General features: G+C 50.7%; 5 protein-coding genes across 5 annotated transcripts; 3 read left to right on the top strand and 2 right to left on the bottom strand.

Moving 5' to 3' along the window:
- Window positions 1-25: 25 nt before the first annotated feature.
- Window positions 26-3013, top strand: AAFC00_000499 (uncharacterized protein; the record flags this gene model as incomplete). The annotated part of the gene is made up of 1 exon (XM_069344844.1): window positions 26-3013. The coding sequence occupies one exon, from the start codon at window positions 26-28 to the stop codon at window positions 3011-3013; it is 2988 nt and encodes a 995-aa protein (XP_069200339.1).
- A 1164-nt stretch (window positions 3014-4177) lies between these two features.
- AAFC00_000500 (uncharacterized protein) lies at window positions 4178-4674 on the top strand (the record flags this gene model as incomplete). The annotated part of the gene is made up of 3 exons (XM_069344856.1): window positions 4178-4221; window positions 4361-4445; window positions 4528-4674. The coding sequence occupies 3 exons, from the start codon at window positions 4178-4180 to the stop codon at window positions 4672-4674; spliced, it is 276 nt and encodes a 91-aa protein (XP_069200340.1).
- Window positions 4675-5649: 975 nt separating this feature from the next.
- Window positions 5650-6522, bottom strand: AAFC00_000501 (uncharacterized protein; the record flags this gene model as incomplete). Its single annotated transcript, XM_069344865.1, has 1 exon — window positions 5650-6522. One exon carries the CDS (start codon window positions 6520-6522, stop codon window positions 5650-5652), a length of 873 nt encoding a protein of 290 aa, XP_069200341.1.
- Window positions 6523-8965: 2443 nt separating this feature from the next.
- AAFC00_000502 (uncharacterized protein) lies at window positions 8966-10528 on the bottom strand (the record flags this gene model as incomplete). Its single annotated transcript, XM_069344878.1, has 2 exons — window positions 8966-10290; window positions 10357-10528. 2 exons carry the CDS (start codon window positions 10526-10528, stop codon window positions 8966-8968), a joined length of 1497 nt encoding a protein of 498 aa, XP_069200342.1.
- Window positions 10529-12077: 1549 nt separating this feature from the next.
- AAFC00_000503 (uncharacterized protein) lies at window positions 12078-13082 on the top strand (the record flags this gene model as incomplete). The annotated part of the gene is made up of 2 exons (XM_069344886.1): window positions 12078-12112; window positions 12167-13082. 2 exons carry the CDS (start codon window positions 12078-12080, stop codon window positions 13080-13082), a joined length of 951 nt encoding a protein of 316 aa, XP_069200343.1.
- Window positions 13083-13872: the final 790 nt, after the last annotated feature.

A 13872-nucleotide genomic window follows, 5' to 3' on the forward strand; every position in this document is an offset into this window, starting at 1 on the left:
CGACTCTCGCCACCACATTCCCATCATGGGATCTGCATACGATGAGAGTCGTCTGCACTCGACTTCCAACCATCACCATTCCTCGTGGCCCTCGAATCAGACCTCGCTGCGCATCCTCAAATACCTACACTTTGCCTATCCGCTGATCCTCTTGGCCTTTTTCATCACCACATTCACCGCACACAGTATAATCTCCGCCAATCGCGCTCACAAAAAGAGCGTGCAAGATCAAAATCAGACCACCGATGAACACACGGGCCCTGGTGGCAAAGCACTGCCCAAGAAGACGGGAGCGAACGCAGCCAATGACAAGAAGAAGGTATTGGATTTCAGCCGGCCGAGGAAGTTGTTGTTTGAATGGCTCGCATTGGGTGCCGCCCTGACCTTTGTCGGGAACGCCATCACCGTGGTCACACATGCCCTCTTTTCCAGGGAAGAGCAGTGGTGGTGTGGACAAGCTGTAGTCATATACATCGTGGGCTCCTTCATGGTATATGCGCTCATCCTCATCTCTCTTCTTGATTCAACCCCTTCGCCAACATGGGCCCACGCCTCGTCATGGGCGCTATGTGCCGTCATGGAGATCATGCTCCTCGGCGCATCCATTGCCCTGTACTCGCATAAGCATCACGAACCCACTGTCGAGGATCCGGATGGTGGAGAATTGGAAAGGGGCATGACTGAATGGGAGATTACTGAGGTTACCCTGGATCTGGTCCGCATTGTTCTGCTTCTGGCTCTGGTCGCATTCTATGGGCTGTTCGTCGGACTCCAGGCAAGGAAGCAAAAGAAGGAGGCAGCTTCTGCTGAAGAAACCACCAGCTTGCTCTCGGAACATGGCGCGGAGAACGGAAGTGCCAATGGAACCGCCAATGGGTACGGCGCAACCCACGCCAATGGCACTGCTCAACCCAAGAAACCTGCAGATGCACCCGCAGGCTGGGAGAAGCCCACTACCACTCCGTCAAGGAGCTGGTGGGAGTATATTAAGGGTTACTCCATGTTCTTTCCATATCTCTGGCCCTCAAAGGACCGCAGGCTGCAAATCGTCGTTGTCATTTGCTTCATCATCATGATCGTCCAGCGTGTCATCCAGGTCTTGGTTCCCTACCAGGCCGGTGTCATCACGGACGACTTGTCTGGCGATAAAGAAGGTATGCCCTGGAAGGCCATATGCCTCTACATTTTATACCGTCTGCTGCAAGGCAACAATGGCATCCTCGGAGCCCTGCGGTCCATCATCTGGGTTCCTGTGGGTCAGTACTCGTTCCGAGAGCTTTCCATTGCTTCATTCGAGCATGTGCACAGCCTGAGCTTGGACTTTCACTTGGGCAAGAAGACTGGAGAAGTGCTGTCTGCGCTCGGCAAAGGCAATGCGATCAATAACTTCCTGGAATCCGTCACCTTCCAAGTTTTACCAATGCTGGTCGATCTGTGTGTGGCCATTGGATACTTTTTGACCCTATACGACGTCTACTACGCTCTCGTTGTTGCCGTCGTCACATTCTGGTACATATACCTAACCATCCGTATGGCCCAGTGGCGAGCCGAGATTCGGCGACAGATGGTGAACTCTGACCGCGAGGTCGATGCCATCAAGAATGACTCGATGGTCTCATACGAGACCGTCAAGTATTTCAACGCTGAAGAGTACGAATTCAACCGCTACCGCGAAGCAGTCACCAAATATCAGAAGGCTGAGTATTCGGTTTATCTTTCCCTCAACTTCATGAATGTCACGCAGAATCTGGTCTTCATGATTGGCCTCATGATTTCGTGCTTCATTGCCGCCTACCAAGTCACAACCGGACAATTACAAGTCGGCAAATTTGTCGGTTTACTTACATATATGGCACAATTGCAAGGCCCGCTGAATTTCTTCGGCACCTTCTACCGAATGATTCAAAGTGCCATGATCAACTCAGAGCGTATGCTCGAGCTTTTCAAGGAGCAACCCACCGTTGTGGATCAGCCTGGCGTCATGACCCTGTCCGCCTGCCAGGGTGATATCCGATTCAATGATGTTCACTTTTCGTACGACACGCGAAAGCCGGCATTGCACGGACTTGATTTCCACTGCAAGCCTGGCACCACCACCGCACTTGTCGGAGAGTCTGGTGGCGGCAAGTCAACCGTGTTCCGTTTGCTTTTCCGTTTCTACAATGCCGAGAGCGGCACCATTCAGGTCGATGGACACGAAGTCACCGACGTCTCTATCGATAGCGTAAGAAGGCATATCGGAGTTGTACCACAGGACACGGTTCTTTTCAACGAAACCTTGATGTACAACCTGAAATATGCAAACCCAGCAGCGACCGACGAACAGGTCTTCGACGCTTGCAGGGCTGCTTCCATCCACGACAAGATCCTCAGTTTCCCCGATGGCTATAACACCAAGGTCGGCGAACGCGGTCTCCGACTCTCCGGGGGTGAAAAGCAGCGTGTGGCCATTGCTCGCACCATTATCAAGGACCCCCGTATTATCCTGCTGGACGAAGCTACTGCAGCTCTCGACACAGAGACAGAGGAGCACATTCAGGAAGCATTGCTGACTCTTGCATTGGGTCGTACGATGCTAGTCATTGCCCATCGTCTTTCCACCATCACCATGGCGGACCAGATTCTTGTTCTCCACGAGGGTCGTGTGGCTGAGAGAGGCTCTCATCAAGAACTGTTAGATATGAAGGGCCGCTATGCAAGCATGTGGCGCAAACAAGTGCGCGCTCAGCGTGCAGCCGAGGAGGCTAAAGTGCTCAAGGACAAGGCCGATCGATTACGGCGTGAGAGCCGGAGCGGCGACCATCCGGGTACTGAATCGGGCGATAACAGCGCTAGTAGCTCCGAGGACGAACGGGGTGCGATCAAAAAGGTACAAGGGATGCAAGTGTTTGTGGACTCAGTACAAGCAGCGCCGCAAGAACTGGCCAAAGCGCAGCCAGCCGCTGTTGCTCCATCGGCGACTGCATCAGCACCGCCACCGGAGGATGGTGGAAACCCACCTGGGCATCCTTGAGATCATCGCCACGGTTTGGGACAAGCGGTCCCGAACTGCACTCCTGTAAAGCTACTAGATGATGGGCTAGGTTTTGTTCTTTCTGGGAGGTTTACCTTGTCGGAACTCACTAGGGTGTATTTTTGAAGTTCGACCTTTTTTTCGCCGTATCCTCTTTTCTTCCTCTTGCCTCCGTGTCCATTTATTTTCGGCTTGGATTTGTCACACATGGCTCTGCTTCGAGTAAACAGAATCGCAAAAAGCATGGTCGGTGGTAATCTGCTTTTTCTTGCTACGCTTGTGGGCGGGTTTTCCTTTCAAGGAACACTCGATAATGGAAACCGTTCAAGTGGGCTATCGTGTTTGCAAAGGAGGGTGGTTTCATTTCTCACACTCTTCCTCACGTCTTTTAGCGGGTCGTTCTTCGTTCTAGCATGTGTGGATATATAGCGATTTAATGCAGTCCTCCATTCATATGATCCAGCACTCGACGCTGCGACGTGCGTCCTCCCGTCTTGTATTCTCGTGGATAGTGTGCTGCTGCTGCTGCTGCTACTGCTACTGCTACTGCTACCGCTACCGTAAGACGTATGATTGTAATAGTCCCGTTGGGAAGCATTGATTTGTTTCGAAACATGTCTATACCCATAGAAGCATTCACAGCGAAACTACATATCCAGAATGAAATTGACCCCATCATCCAACCCCACAAGTACGATCAAACCAAGCAGATACGATCTCAAGGACTTCGCCCACACTAGTATCTGCTAGTCATCAAAAGACGACAAGACGATGCCGCTTCCCCAGTATCTCGACTCGCTACATAATGTTCTTGTACAGTAAGGTAAGGTACCTTACCGTCTTCAGGTAGAAGGATGATATGACGCTGATGTGCAGACCTCTTGGCGTGGGGCAGCAGGGCCCTTTTCCCCGCAGAAAACAACTCTCGACACTCCGCGCCGAAAGATGCAGAGAGGCAGAGAAAGAAAAAAAATACTGTAATTACCTGGCTTCGATTGCGCTTAACTCCGGGGTGTATACAAATCCACCTACCTTGTTCAATTAATCCATCTCGCACAACGACCACCCTTCTTATTCGAGACATATATAAAGCAGGAGGCATCGAGCGATCACACGACAAGAAAGACACATATCCACACAACCAGGACCGGAAGAGGCAAAAAGATGGCACAAGGCACAGTCAAGCAAAAGGTCGTCGAGCCGAAAAAGTACGTTTTCATCCAATGAATCGGACACAGAAAGACCGCGCGAAACAAAACCCCCCTCCTTTGGCCCACCAACACGTCAAGAAGAAAAGCTTCATCATTGGATGTGTTTTTTCCTAATCTGTCATGAACCCTCCAACAGGAGAAAAGACCCCGGCTCCTCGCGCGGCGCGCGTATCGTCAAACCCAAGAAAGCAGCGCTCGTCAAGCAGAATAATCTCAAGAAGGTAATCCTTCCCCTGCCTCCTTGCTCTCCCCTCTCCCTCTTCTTACCTGCGCTTCTGTACCAAGCTGACGACGAAAAAAAAGAAACATTCAGCAGGCCTCATCTCGCTGACGGAGAAACGCCTCGCCGAGCGCGCGGGCCATCTTGAGATGATCAAGGGTGGAAAGAAAGAGAGAGATGACAAGGCTAAGGCTAAGGCTGCTGCGTTGAAGAATATGGGCAGGAAATAGATTTGAATTCTGCTTTAGGGGGGTAACAGGAGGAAGAGAAAGGGGGTGGTGGTCATGAGTTGGGATAAGAGGAGGCTGTTTTCATTGGTTTGAAAAGGCAGGAAACGGATTTCTTCGTCGCAAATTGAGGGTTCGAAGGCTTGTTCGGGCATGAGGGGGCATAGCGTTGGCGTTCACGTGGTTCATTTCATTACTGGCGTTATGGGTTGTGATGAGTGTGCAACTTCGGTCTCGTAAACATTCATACTGCTGTTCTACCGTAGTTACAAAACCACGGAGCTGCCAGATCGGATATGTCACGTCTCCAGTTCCGAGTGCGTTGTTGCGATCCAGGCGTTAACGAGGAGTGTTGTGTCCTAGGGCTTGCAAGTTCACGAATGGAATTCGATGCTGTCTTGAGTAAGTTTGTCACTGAGATTACTATATGACAATCCAAACGATCGAGTGTATACAGCACTACCCTATGTCGACAAGCCCTATTGACTAGTGTCCTTCGCATGGTTTCTGTTCATACTATCCTGCTGCATCGTGTATATATCACTATCTGTTCACGTCTTTCAACGGGCACATCAGTAGCACAATGACTCAAGTCATATGTACAACACTATGTCCATAAGTACGTACAATGATAAGCCTCGTACAGAACCCTAATTAAGTCTTGTAGACTTGCAGTTGTACTCATCAGGGAAGACTGACCCTCTACATCGACGGTCCATCACACTCGGACCTGAGTCGCAGACCAGAGAAGATCGTGGTCGCGCCCTCTGAGGCTAAAGAATCAACCGTCTGAGACTAGCCTGACATCACTGCCGTGGCCAACTACAGGTCCGGACACATTCGATGCTATCTGGCTGTTTCGTGCTCTGGACAAGCTACTCAGAGGGCCATGCCGCAATGATGAATCCAAAGAATGTACGGCTTCCCGTCAATATCGGGAATTGTCCCGCCTTTATAGCTGCAGATCTACAGATCTCCTCAGATCCGCAACCTTTTGCCAGCATTATCGTCTCCAGCGTCCAGTATCGAAGCCGTGGCCGGTGGGATTTGCAAGAGGGCCCTGGTTTTAGACCACTTCCAGCCCTCTCGATGAGCCGTGTCGAGCAGACCCTGCGTCGTGGTCTTCCACGCTTTAGATCTACCTTCGAACGCAAGGCCATCGAACTTCATCGTCGCGTCTTCAAGGGTCTGCGCGTCTACACTCCATCCAGCAGCCATATAGACCTTTTTAATACCAAGCTGGACCAACAGCGTCTGGTGCTTGCCACACGATTCAGCGCTGGCGACTGCACGTTCCAGCTCCTGGGCTGGGGGTTGTCTGAGTATAAGGCCCCATCCTGTGCTTTCGCGATACGGTATCCACTCGAGATTGAGCAGCTTCTCGGTCCATTGGCCCAAGAGCTCCTTCGGCGCGCAGGAGGGCAAAGAGTCATAATCAGAGCCCTTCTCCGAGGTTGACCAAGATATACATTCGCATGTCTCCATGTCGTAGATCAACACAATTCCGCTTTTGGCAGGATTTGTCAGGACAATTTGGGTGCTTTTCACCATGGGAGAACCCTGGAAAAGGGGATCCCGTGCCCAGTCCAAAAAGTCATCATCTAGGTAAGATCGAGGCTTTGTTCCATCTGGAAGTATGGCGAGATCTTCACAGTCTACTGAGAGGTACGGCAGTTCTCTTACCAACGATATCATCTCGTCGCCGAAGCCCTGCTCACGAGCAGCTTCTGCGTCGACATTTGTGTGGCCATTGCGAGGAGGCTTAATCACATGAGATGACTTGATGTATTGCAGTGCTACGAGAGTCTCATAGTAGGTAGTGAGGCAACTGATAAAGTCTTGATGGCTCATGTTGGAAATGAAGCAAGTCTCAGATGAATATCAGTATGGCTTTTTGAAGCCATGCACAATTGAAGTGAGAATCCGGAGTATCCTTTCTCCGATCGATGCACATATCTACCCGCATACCTGCTACCAGACAACATACTCATCCTTTGTCTACTTCCATTCTTTGCTTGTATAGAGAACTTGCAGTGTGTCAGAGTCTGCCATGACACGAGTAACCTCGAGAAACGTTTATGCCTTCGCATACTGCAGACAATACAAGTACCTAGCAGCACCAAGACGGTTTCCATCATCTCTTCTACTCGCCCACAAGAGCTTGGCCCCAGTGTTCATGTGGGGTAAGACATACGTACTGCACATGCAATACTCTGGAGCGAAGAGATCGAGAATGATCCATTTTGAGTCGATTCAGACGAGTCCAGCAGTATCGGCAACGGCCGCTTTTCTACTTCGAAAAAAAGTTGGAAAACCATATTTCCCAGAAGTTTGGTTTATTAGTGTCACACCAAGACCCATACTACAGGTAAGCAACAGAGTCAGGCACTCGATTGACAATTTCGGTATAGACGCCATGATTTCGTATTCGATCGGCCAGATGCAATATTGGTTTTTTGGGACCTTGCTCGTCCTTAGATTAAAGATTCCCGTGGTCGTTTAGCCCATCTCGCCCATGACGTTTTGCTATATCCACATTCGACCTGCGTCATACACGTTCCACCTGTGCTTGAATACAATCTTCTGCTTCGGGCGATGATCCTTGGTGGTGTGCATGACGTTTTCCCTTGATTTGGCAGTCCTGGACCTCCGCCCTGTTGGGTTTTAATATAACTTATACTTCCAAACAGGTTACATGGCTGTAGCGGACAGTTGATTCATGGCGTGATTTTGTCTGTCGATGGATCTGTTCGGAGCATCTTCCGCGCATCGAATATTGCACAGCCACAGCTCGAGTGCCAATCTGATTGCATAAGGTAGTTAGGGCTTGAGCATTGTACAAGACACACGGAATTGGAATGCTTCGTGTGTGTGCATAAGGTACGGTGTGTAAGCTCAATATTTGGTTCCCGTTCAAGTGCTCTGCCAGTCAATCTGTTTGCGCGGAGGGCAACCCTGGTCATAACAATCCCAGTGAAGTTCCATTTCTACCAGGGCGACAACAACGTGGACTCTTTCATGCATTGACATATATCTGCGATTACTTGATTTACAATGCCATACTCAGTCTGCGTGATTGCCATGTTGTAATGTGAGAACTCGTCATTCAATCTATATTATATCTGGATTTTCCCAGTGGTGTGACAGCAGGACCACTTATTTAAGACATGTATTTTCAAGTCATCAAAAAAGTGCGTCCTTCTCAGTAAGCACGCTCATTTCGCGAAAACATAATAGACAATTCATCGTAGTGTACTCCAAAAATTTAGAACAGGGTATCACCATACTCGCACTACGCAAGGACCACGTCTTGGGCATAGTAGTAGTAGACATAGAGTGCAAGAACGCAAAAATTGCAGCTTCTGTGGATCGAACACAGTACCTCCAGATACCGCACAGAATGCTTTGGACCAAAGTAAACTTCAGTCTGGCGCTCTCCCAAGTGAGCTAAAGCTGCCGTTCATGAATTGACTGAGATTGAAGATGTATATAAATCGATAACAGCGAGACGTCAACGCTCAAAGACGGATCCATGCTCAGAATCTACGATCTGGAAAAGAACGCGCAAAGCTTAGCTCACACGAGGCGTCCTCCAGATCGACAGGATCTGCACACCCTTACCTTACTCGAATTATCGGCCGCGGGAAGTGTAAGGTTGTTGCATAAGGTAGACAGGGAAGTGGCCACCCTTTGCACTAATGCACTACCTCGTCCCGAGGGAGCCAATCAGGCACAGGGATGTGTGTGGCGCTGTCGAAAACCACGTGGACTCGCAAGTGTCCGCCAAAAAACTCTCAAGCTGCAAGCACGTTATGGACTGCAAAATAGCGAAGACTCGACGTGAATAACAGTACAGCGATACGAACTTGATTACATAGGGGCCAAAATGTGATCGCTGCCCCCTGACAGAGTCGAACTGGCGACCTCGACATATCGTGCTGCTATCGCTAGCTTACTAGTGTCGCGCTCTACCAACTGAGCTAAAGGGGCTTCGATATCGACACGACGACACTGATGGCGCTATATTCTTTGCAGTGCTCTCGGATTATCATGTGCAATTACAATCGACAGTATCTGCCTGTTGTGATGTTGAATTCGCTAAGATGTAGGAAAGAATTATAGAATAATGAACAAATGATTGTTCGCCCCGCCCATGGATTTCGCAACGCCAGCGCTAAAGTGCTCGAACAACATCTCGTCTCCATTGCTCCCACTCATCGGAGGCTCTGGGTTCTTCGACTTCCGGCTGGATGTCCTCAGCAGCTTTTGATCTTTGAGGAATCTTCCAACGGAGTCAGGCGGTCTGTGTGCTGCGCCCATCGATAGTGTCGGAGATCCCAGCTCTTGAAGTTTTCTGCAAGGGTGATGGCCCTGAGGAAGTATCATGAAGCGAAAGCCTACCCGTGTCCTCAGAGGATGGTCCCATTGTAGCGCGCATTTGCTCAGCATGCAGACGTGAAGATCCAGTGATGGGGCCTGTTGGCGCGTAAATTCGTAGGCCATCATCTCGCGGATCCTCCGAGCCAAAATAGAATGGTTCAGTCTGACCAGTGAATTCGCTGTATTGCTCGAGTACTGGCGGGTGAATCCAGGTGGTCTCAGTTGTCGGTACACCGGCAGCCGACATGTATTCCTTGTACTGGCCCTCGTCTCCATGGAATTTGCGAGCAGAGAACCTGATCGGTCCACGTATTGGCTCAGTCTTCGAAACGTTCTCGACAATGGCCCAAGTTCGGTGGTATGGTCCTGTTCGTCCCGGGATCTCGTCCTCTGTGATCTCGATTTTGCCACCTTTGCCATCAGGCACGAAATGTCTTGCAGGCAGGACCTCAATGTCAATGATAGGAAGAATGCGATGGTACACATCGTGATAGTGTATCTCCCTTGTCACAACTTCCTCGCGGATATGGTGCACTTCACGATTGATGGTGTTGTGAGTCACCGCAGGAGCCCATTTCTCCTCCACATTGGTGTCCATGGTGTTGCTAAGATCCACGACACCTTCAAGTGATGGTGGCTCAGCAGCATCTTCAACGATGAAGCGCCTATCCGTTGAGCCAACAGGTGCTTCCATGTTTCTTCGTGGTGTTTCAGCTGAAATCGGCACACTTCCAAGACTGCCGGTTGCTTTCAAGTCTGGTGAACTCGTCTTATGTTCAAGATGATGACCATTTGCTGTTGCTAGTTTTGGGTCCTTAACGGCCTTCCTAGAAATAGACTCGCGCCTGCCGTCTGGGACAACAGATTTTGGAACATTGTCAACAAGTCGCTCACGTGCAGGAGCTCCAGATCTAGCCGCAGAAGTTCTTTGAGCGTGTCTGTCACCATCTTTGTTGAGCTGCAGTGGCGCTGGAACCGCGCTCGAGTGGTCGTTCCTATGCCCCTGGGTGATATTCCAGTCGGCAACATCCTCCGAGTAGCGACCTTCCCGTCCGCTCCCAGGGAGTCGACTTGATCCCACTACATCTTCGCTTCTGCGCACCGCTTTGCCATTGGTGGTTGCGGTGTTGCGCTGGTCAGCGTCGGACAAACTTCCGGAAGGATTTGCGGGGTTGCCTCGGTCTATCCCTAATGCATTATGTGAGTTGGATGATGTGGGAGATGAGCTATTATCATGTCCTGTACACGGTATAAGTCTTTGGGATTTTCTTTTCCAATGCATAATAGATAGTATAAAGAACTGACTTGAGTCTGACAATGGCCTGTGACCAGAGCGGGGACTGCTGTTGTGTCTGGAGTCCTCATGGCGGTTGGACTGAACAGTGTACGTTGACTGACGCTTTGAATCCGGTGAAGCTGGGGGTGATTCATCGTGGTCAAGGTGCAGCGCCTTCTTCAACTTCTCACGGAAAGGCATCGTCGCAATATGCCTGCGCTTGAGAGTTGAGCTTTAGGTAGAGCTTCAGAAGCAGTGAAGATCGATCCACATGGGAGCCGTGAAAGACCCAATGGTTAGAGATACTAACCTTGGAAGGTATAATAATTGTGAGCTTGCATGATGTCACATGTACAAAGATGGCTAGATCCAAGCAGAACATCTCAAGCTGCATAATCCTCGCAATGTTGCACACTTGCCTCCGACCACTGACAAGTTTATTTTCATGGAGGTTCAAGCCACACGAGGCCTGGTCCCATCGCAATGCGCCTCCAAGCGCAGTCGCAGATTGCAAGTAGTTTAGCCCCATGTAACGTAGCGCATGAGTGTGTAGCTAGACTCTCTAAGGTACGAGGGACGCTTCCAGGCATGCCATGGCGCAACGCTGAGCGTGTCATGAACGGCAACACCGAGCAGGCTGTGCTCGGGCCGCGAAGGGGCGTAATGACATCAAAATGTCACACACAGCATCTGAAGCTCAAGCTCAAAGGCCCACTTCTCCAACGATGCAAGGAGCAATCTCGACAGACCTCAGTAAATAGGTGGACCACCGATAAAAGCCAATCAGACTGCACACGTCACCACTCATCGCCAGGGGAATCAGCGGATGAGCCAACGGCGTGGAAGTACTGTACTGCAGGTGGAGGCGCCGATGAAGCAGGGAATGGGATCAGACTAGAGACAATCTGACATATGATAGTGTTTACAGCGTAAATGCTGAATTATGCCCGGCTTATGAAACATATATCGCTGCTCTAGGCAAGCTTTGGGTGATCTCCCGCTTGTGGCAGATCACTCGACATGGCTCCTCGGCGTTAATCTACGTGATCGACGGGCTTGCAGTAAGACCCCTAAGCTGGACGTCTGCTGAAGAACTCTCGGATCAAAAGACGCATCGTCACGAAAACATGACCGTGCTGCTGTGAGAAACAGGGCAGGCAGGTTTGGCCAGATTTCGTGTTCGGAGTATAATGGTGACGCTGTCAGCACATATCCACGGTGCCTGTGGGTCATCCTGTCATTTGGATCCACTCTTCAGACTAAGCAAAGTACCTTTGAATGAGGGCTTCTCTGCATCACACCAGGGCGCAACGTGTACTGGTACAGGCTGGACATGTTGCCGTTGGCGCACGGGTAGCAGCATGAGCGGGGTTGTCCTAGCTCCCAGTAGCCTTCTTGCCTCATGTAGCACATTAGCCTCACTTCTCCCCACGAGGGTGATCCATTGGAAAACTTGGCATCGCTACAACTATGAGATCAGAGTCCAGGATCGATTGAGTCTGGAAGTCGATTCCACGGTGATGAGACCTGCGCCACATCATGCTAAACGCAAAATACCGCTCCTGCCGCTTGAGTCCACTATCACGCAAATTACGTAGTTGATGTGGAGGTCCGCATCTGGAAAGATACATAAGGCACCTTCTGCAGGACTGACTTTCTCCTTCATCAACATCAAACCTCAATACCTTGATACCAATACCAAGTGTTTTTCTTCGAAATCTTCAATTAACAGTTGCACTTTATCATCACAATGGATGCCGCAAAGAACGCAGTTAAGGACTTTATGTAAATCTGAGCCCTCTCGTGACTGTTATGATCTTTCACTAATAACTACCCAAGGTCCAAGTCTGGTCACCATGACACTACCGTCCACGAGAAGGTCGCTCCTGGAGTCACACACGAGACCATCAACAGACAGAATCACGAGAACGTCCAGACCGCGATTGATAAGGAGATCCACCAGGACCACTACCACACTTCTGTCCAGCCGGTTGTTGACCGCGAGGTTCTTCCCGAGCAACACCACCACAAGCTCGGCGCTGTTGAGCACCGCCAGTTTGAGCACGGCAACGACAGAGAGGTTGCGGAGCGCCTGAAGGCCGAGGCTGCCCAGTTCCACGACAAGACCATCCAGGGTACTGAACGCCACACCCAGTCCGTTGCTCCCACGCTCGCCGGTGAGCACATCCACCACCACGTCCACGAGACCATCCAGCCCGTTGTCCAGAAGGAGACCATCGAGCCTCACGTCACCCACACCACCGTCCCCATCCACGAGGTGCACCACAATGCTGCCCAGCACCACTCCGCGTCTGCTCTCCCCGCTGTCAGCCTTGCCGACTTCAAAAAGCAGGGAGGTGTTCTGACCGGCCGTGAGGAGCGTTACGACGGCTTCGAGGGTGAGCCCCGCTCTGTCGGTGGACACTCCACCACCAGGGACACCCTTGCTGGTGCCGCTGTTGGCTCTACCACCAAGGACCACCACCTGACTGGCGCTGCCACTGGCGCTGCCACTGGCCACCACCACGGCTCTCACAGCTCCACCACTGGCACCTCAGGTGGTTATACTGATACTACCGGCACTGGCGTTCCCGGCAGCCGTGGTACCACCACCTCCGGCCTCACCGGAAGCAGCTCCACCACTTCAGGTACCTCAGGCACAACTGGCACCACTACCACCAAGCCTTCGCTCTTGGACAAGCTCAACCCCATGAAGGACTCTGACCACGACGGAAAGAAGGGCATGATGGATTAGATTCTCCATCGGATGGCATAAAACATGATACCTCTTTTTTGATAACGACGTATGATGATAGCACTTGCGCAAGATGACACGAAGCGTGTAATATAGCGATATTCCATTAATTCCAAGAATGATCCAATTCAACCTATTACCTATACAACAGTGTGCGCTCACAATCCTCTGTGAACCTCTTATTCACGATAATGCTGCTCCGCTTCCAGCCTCAGTATCAATTGATTCGCTAACATCAAGCGGATAGCATGCTGCCGATGATTGCAGTATCGTGCGACGTCGAAGGCATATACAATGTGGTTACCTCAGACTTGACACAATTGGAGAGATGGCCGAGCGGTCTAAGGCGCTAGCTTAAGGTGGATTTCCACTCGTGGATCATCACATACGCTAGTCAGAAATGGCGTGGGTTCGAATCCCACTCTCTTCATCATCTTTTTTGTCGACGAGTAGCCTTCATGGACTCCCACTGCGATCGCGTTATAGTCGTGGTTGTGACGGACGGCGATGGTTACCACGGAGATCAAGTGGTTCAGCGTGGAGTCTCTGTAGACATCCAAACTTTGGGCATCGCATTAGTCGTTTGTTTTCTCGGATGACGGTGGCATTGCTTCATCCAGCCGCCATCCAAGGACGATTAGTCTAGGCGGAGCACGATAACGTGTATTGCACTGCTAATAAACATCAATATCATCGAGTCAAATCAATGGGCGAGCGAGGTAGTATGTTAGCTTATAACGGAAGGCGTGTCGTCTAATGAGTGCCTGGTCTGGCTCCCGTCCTTAAGGTA

This window comes from Neodothiora populina (assembly GCF_041146345.1).
Source record: "Neodothiora populina strain CPC 39397 chromosome Unknown canker_contig_11, whole genome shotgun sequence".
Lineage (NCBI taxonomy): Eukaryota > Fungi > Ascomycota > Dothideomycetes > Dothideales > Dothioraceae > Neodothiora > Neodothiora populina.